The sequence below is a fragment of the Ictidomys tridecemlineatus genome, chromosome 4 (genome assembly GCF_052094955.1).
Source record: "Ictidomys tridecemlineatus isolate mIctTri1 chromosome 4, mIctTri1.hap1, whole genome shotgun sequence".
Taxonomy (NCBI): domain Eukaryota; kingdom Metazoa; phylum Chordata; class Mammalia; order Rodentia; family Sciuridae; genus Ictidomys; species Ictidomys tridecemlineatus.
In genome coordinates, this window is record NC_135480.1 from 59456269 (window position 1) to 59462920 (window position 6652).

Below are 6652 nucleotides of genomic sequence, written 5' to 3' on the forward strand. Positions count from 1 at the left end.
TTCATGGAAGACTTTTCAAGAGCTTCCCAAGAAAAATAACCAGTGCGGATGAGCAAGCTGATCATTCCCGACTGAAACCCATCAGAGTTGCTTTGAATGAGAGATCAACAGACCTGAAGAAGCATGGCTCCACCTACCATGTAAAGTATAACAAAGCTCCTTCCTCAAAGCACAGCCAGAAGACTAGAAGCACAAAGCCAGAAGCACAAAGTGCTTGCTTAGATTTGGCTCTGGTTATTTTTTTGGAGAGAAGCCTGAATTCTCTTTACAAGAAACAACACAACTTTTGTAAGTGAACTCCACTACTTTTCAAGATTGCTAACATATCAAATAGAAAATAGTTTCTTTGTAATCATGTTTCCCAAACAGAAAATCCTTATCCTACAACAGAGAAACTATACGCAGAAGGAGTGGGCAAGCCATCTGGTTGAATGGGTCTGATCCCCTTCTAGACTGAGATCCCTAGACCAGCTCTTAAGAATTTTTTTTTTCTCTTTTCTCATAAGTACAAATGTGAGATAAAAGATACTATAGTACCTCTCAAAAATTTCCCACTTAAGTTATTGTCTGTGGCCTTTTAGAGGAAAAGGATTTTTCCCCTAATTAATGATTTTCAATCATTATGAAAAGATCAAGGAGATGACTGCAGCTTTTTCAAGACTCCTGGAAAAAAGAATGACATTCAGTTATCCATATTCATTCATTATTTTGTTCTCTTATTCAACACATAAACAAATGCTCATGTAAGCTTTGCATGTGCTCAAAGAGGTGATGAATAAGAAAAAAAAATTCTTCATAGGAATTTAACTTTTAGCAAGAGAGAGAGAAGAAGAAGAGAGATAAAGAGAGAAAGATTTAATAAATACTTATATAATGTGTAATTAACTATATTCACTTATAAGAAGAAAAAGTCCAGAATGTGAAAGCAGCATAGTTAGAAATAACTTACTTAAGGACAGGTAGGCTAGGAAAAGGGAAGAATTAGAAAGAGTGGGATAAAGCAAAAGGAACTGGGGGAAACATTTGTAGAAAACTTGTATCAAACTGGGCATAGTGGCACACACCCATAATCCCAGCTACTCGGGAGGCTGAAATAGGGGGATCTAGAATCAGTCTCAGCAACTTAGCCACATCCCATCTCAAAAAATAATAAATAAGTAAATTAAAAAGTACTGGAGCAGAGCGGGAAGGACAGAGGCTATAGCTCATTGGTAGAGTAATTGCCTAGCATGTGAGGCACTGGATTCCATTCTCAGCACCACATGTAAATAAAATAAAGGTTCGTCAACAACTAAAAAGAAAAAAAATGAACTGGGAATGTAGCTCAATAGTAAAATGCCTTTGGGTTTAATCCCCAGCAGTAAAAAAGAAAGAAAACAGTATCAGGGAGTATCTTAGTGAGATCTAGGAACTTAAACACTGTAAATGTGGCTGCATTGAAGAGAGCAAAGCACCAGGTGCAGTGTCGAACACCTGTAATCCCAAGGACTGGAAGGCTGAGGCAGGAGGATCGAAAGTTCAAAGCCAATCTCAGCAAAAGCAAGGTGCTACACAACTCAGTGAGACCCTGTCTCTAATTAAAATACAAAAGTGGGCTGGAGATGTAGCTCAGTGGTTGAGTGCTGAGTTCAATCCTCAGTAACCCTCCACAAAAAAAAAAAAAAAAGGAGAGACCAAAAGGAGAGTGAATAGTATAAAGTGTTGCTAGAGAAACAAATTGGGGCTGAATTATGCTTACCCTGAAGACTAATGTCTTAGAGACTTAAGACTCTAAGTACATTGGAAGCCCCTAAAGGAACCTTTGTTATGATGAATAAATCAGATTCCTAATATAAAAAAAAACATATTCTGACTACAGAATGAAGAATCTATTGGGAAATGGCACTAGTGGATACAGAAAGATCTGTTATGGGAATAGGCTATAACATTTATTATTTATAAAAATAGGAAGAATAAATACAGTTTATATGCTTTAGAGACAAGTTTGAAAATTGTTTAAATATTGGTAGGATAATGGAAGAGTTTCCAGGAATAACTTCCAAACTCTTGGTGTGTTAGAAGACTCTCAAAATAAAATGTATGTGTGTGTGTGTGTGTGTGTGTGTGTGTGTGCGTGTGTGTGTGTGATACATTCTTGTGTATCATATATGAGGTTTGTGTATGGGTTAATAAATTTTATTCTGTTTTTTGCTCTCTTAAAATGAAGTTAGGAAAAATAATGTTTTTGAAATACATGAATTAAATGTGGCTATCTGCACATGTAATTCATTACAAATACAATACAGTAAATGCCTAGGTAGTGTGTGTGTGTGTGTGTGTGTGTGTGTGTGTTATTTTTTTAAATATACTCACACGGACTTATATGATGTGGATTTGTGTTGGCAGTGGAATTCTGTATTGGTGTAATGTGGTGATGGCATTGAGTTAAGTGGGATTTTAAAGTTACTATTATTTAACCAAATGCTCTGTTATTAAGTCCTTGGATATGGCTAATTCTTTTCTGACAAACCTTGAGGATTGCCAAAGGAGAAGCAATCCAAATTATCTCCTGTATGAACCCTGGGTATTCAATCTCATCTCCATTTTTCAGAAGAACAAGTTAAATTCAAGAAAAAGGAGGCAATTACATACAACTCTCTAGGAATAAAAAAAATACAAACCAGAAAATATCTTGACACTAATTTCTAACCCAATTCTTCCCTCTGCTTTTTTTTTAATCTGTGTACTCATAAAGTCATTTTCTTATCTCCTAAATAAATCATTTCAATTTAGGAGCTGTGAGCTAAGTGGGAGAGTCCAACTTCATCCAGTGACGAGAAGACCATGATGAACTTGAGCACATCACAGGCCAATCACCATAGTTTCCTTCTGACAGGTATCCCAGGGATGCCAGACAAGAACCCATGGATGGCCTTTCCACTGGGGTTTCTCTACACACTAACCGTCTTGGGGAATGGTACCATTCTGGCAGTCATCAAGGTGGACCAGAGTCTCCATGAGCCCATGTACTACTTTCTCTCTCTCTTGGCTCTGACTGATGTTAGTCTCTCCATGTCCACCTTGCCAACTATGCTCAGCATCTTCTGGTTCAATGCCCCTGAGATTTCCTTTGATGCATGCATCACACAGATGTTCTTTATCCATGGTTTTGGAGTAGTAGAATCCGGAGTTCTAGTGTCCATGGCCTTTGACAGATTTGTGGCTATCCGAGACCCACTACGCTACGCCTCCATCCTCACCCATGGTGTTATTGGAAAGATTGGAATAGCTGTCCTCACCCGGGCATTCTGTGTGGTCTTCCCTGTGCCATTCCTTATAAAGCGACTGCCCTTCTGCCATTCCAATGTCTTATCTCATTCATATTGTCTTCACCAAGATGCCATGCGGCTAGCCTGTGCCAGCACCCGCGTCAACAGCCTCTATGGCCTAATCATCGTCATTCTCACGCTGGGGCTCGATGCCCTTATCATCCTCTTTTCTTATGTACTCATCCTGAAGATGGTGCTGAGCATTGCCTCCAGAGCAGAAAGGCTCAAAGCCCTCAACACTTGTCTTTCTCACATCTGTGCTGTACTCCTCTTCTATGTTCCTCTCATTGGTGTCACCATGATCCACAGGTTTGGGAAACACTTATCACCAGTAGTGCACACACTCATGGCCAATGTCTACCTGCTACTTCCCCCTGTGCTGAACCCCATTGTCTACAGTGTGAGGACCAAGCAGATACGGAGACGGATCATCCACGTGTTCCAGGGGAGAATAAACAGGGCTTAGTGGAACAGAATCACATGTAAGATAAAGAAGTTGACCCTGAAAAAGTCAATAGTTCCATTTTCAGCACTTACACTGCAATCAAATTTTGCACATCTCGTAAAATGTGGGGTTGTTGAGGCTCATGGGAGAAGATACAAAACTAGTCATTCTTGTTCTGCATATATTCTGTTTTGGAATGCATGCATTTTGATACGTGGTGTCACAAAATCCAGTTTAATTAAGGAACATAGTAATTTTTATTCTTTGGAATGGAGATGAACATCTCTGATATAAAATTATATGTTTACACAGATAACACTTATGTTTATTATTGTAATGTTAAGTAATATTTTCTTTTAGTTATTAATAAATAATAATTACATCAAGAAAAATTCAATAAGCCCTATAGTTCTACTGAAAGACTGGCTATATGGAATATTTCATTTTTAGATAGAGAAAAGAGAACTGTTATAGGATCAAGCAACATTCATCTATGTTTCTAGATACTTAAGGGGTGAAGGGTATCTATGATAAGATTAAATCAGATTCATCTGTGGTTACTTAATACATACCTTTTCTTTTAAGTAATATCACCTCTCTATAGAGTTAACATAGGTCTAGTTTTTGTCAAATACTTAGGATACTAATACAAGTTCTTCCTTTACTCTCTTGACCCAACATGAATGGCTCCAATTCTGCTGTATAGTAGATGAACCAGTAAAAATTTTACAGAATAAAACTACTTTTCGGATTTATGTAAGGAATGTTAAAAATTCTCAGCACAAGAAGGAGATTTAAAGATGCAATACACGGGTGTGTGCGTATGAATATATCAAATGCAATGTGTTTTTACATTGACGCTAATGCCTGTTTTAAGAATTGTGTTAAAAATTATTCAACCAGCTTGCATGGGGATTATTTATTCATTCAACAAGTATGTATTTAACACTAACAAAATGCAATCATTATGGTAACCTCCAGGTTTATGAGAAAAATGCATCCATTTTACACTCAATTTCTAGAATATTTATCTAGAAAATATGCATACAGACAATTAAAAGGCAAGTGATATTACATTAGAGTATAATATTGTTAACACTAATAATTCTTTTATATATTATTTCAGTAGATTCTCCCAACAACCTTTGAAAACAGATATTATGGACATTTTACACAGAGAGGGAAAGAGACTCAGATAGGTTAAGTAACTCGTTCAGGGTCTTGCAGTTTCTTTGTGGAATGGCTAAGTTCAGATTAAGAGTAATTGATTCTGAAGTTTGTAAATTGAGACTTGACCCATGTCTCAGGGTTTCCTGACAGGGACAGGGACAGGAGAAGGGAGGGACTGCAGAGTGAGGCTGACCAAATTATCTATGTACAAATATAAATAAACCACAGTAAATTCCACATTTACGTATATCTCTAAAATACCAATCTTAAAAAATCTCTAATAGAAGGAAGATCAGTAGGGTAGAGGAAGGGGAACAGAGCAGGGAGGGGAGGACAAGGGGAAGTACTAGGGAAAAAATGGAGCAAATTTTATTTGAAAATTTGCCTATGTGAAAATGAAATGCAATATCATGTATGCCTAAAATGCACTAATTAAAAAAAATTAAAACCAACTTGCCTTAGAAAAAGTTTATTTTGAATGCATGATCAAATTCATTATGTGTTAATGATGGATGCACAAGAAGGTGTAGCAGGCATGTTCTACAATGTTTGGGCAGAACAGGTTTATACATCCTAGAGGTGGAATATTTACATGAGCATCTGAACTGCTAGGCTGGTACCCGATTTATTTCACAGTAAATTTCATGTAAACCTGTCATTGTCATTGCCCAATGTTCATCAACTGTAAGCAGTTCAGGACACAATTCAAATTGCTTATCAGATATGAACCATTAAACATAACTAACTCACTATAAATTTGAAAATAAAAGAAAATCTAATTGATGTGTGACTACCAATCAAACATATAAACAACACAATTGCCACAGAATCCCCTCCCCAACAAAATGCTGCACATAAATAAATTGACAGAAACACATAAATTTAATCTCCATTTTATTTGGCATACAGAATTTCTAGAACTATTTAATTTTCAGTTTGGGAAAAATGTTTCCTTCTCATGTGCTTCAACTTCAGGACAGCTGCACATAGCTGGGAAGAGCCAGGTCAGGAGAGAGGAAATGGGAAAGAGAACATGAGCAGCCAAGCTGGCTTTGATAGGAAGATCTTGTGGAGAAATGTAAGCTATTATTAGTAGCTGTTGTGTGAAAAACAATGGACATGGAGAAAGATGTGCAAAGAGTTATGGAGTCTTGGAGTCGGGGATATAGCTCCGTTGGTAGAGTGCTTGCCTTGCATGCACACAGCCCTGGGATCAATCCCCAGCATCACACACAAAAAAGAGTTATGAAGTCTAAATACATATTTCACTACCCAAAAGCCCACCATCCTCTTTTGAAGACACCTTCAGTAAACACCTTCTTGGCCTAATTCTTCAAGAAAGTCCGTTGGAGATCTTGTTCACTGAATGTAACACCAGGCAGAGATGGAGCCATAGGGGTCCTGATGTGTTAAAAACAAATAATCATTAAAACAATATAACACAGGCCATAATCTTTCACTCATATCATATGGTATCACCCTAGTATGTGTGCTTTTGACCCTATTTATTACATTTAGATGACTAGGGTCACCTAAGTAATCCAGGATAGTGTCCTTATCTTAAAGTCATTTTTATTAGCAACCTTAATTCCATATTTCTATGTAACATACTTTCCAGAAATTAGGTGATAGACCTCTTTAGGTGGCAATTTTCCTGTTTACCATAGCCACTGATCTCAAGAGTAAAATGTGAAAAGGGAACAAGCTTGTCTGAAAGTGCTGTGGTTCT

The 6652-nt window shown here is 37.3% G+C and overlaps 1 protein-coding gene across 1 annotated transcript; it reads left to right on the plus strand.

Moving 5' to 3' along the window:
- Positions 1-2823: 2823 nt before the first annotated feature.
- LOC101961233 (olfactory receptor 51H1) lies at positions 2824-3774 on the plus strand. The gene has a single exon (XM_005323304.2). It carries the CDS (start codon positions 2824-2826, stop codon positions 3772-3774), a length of 951 nt encoding a protein of 316 aa, XP_005323361.2.
- Positions 3775-6652: the final 2878 nt, after the last annotated feature.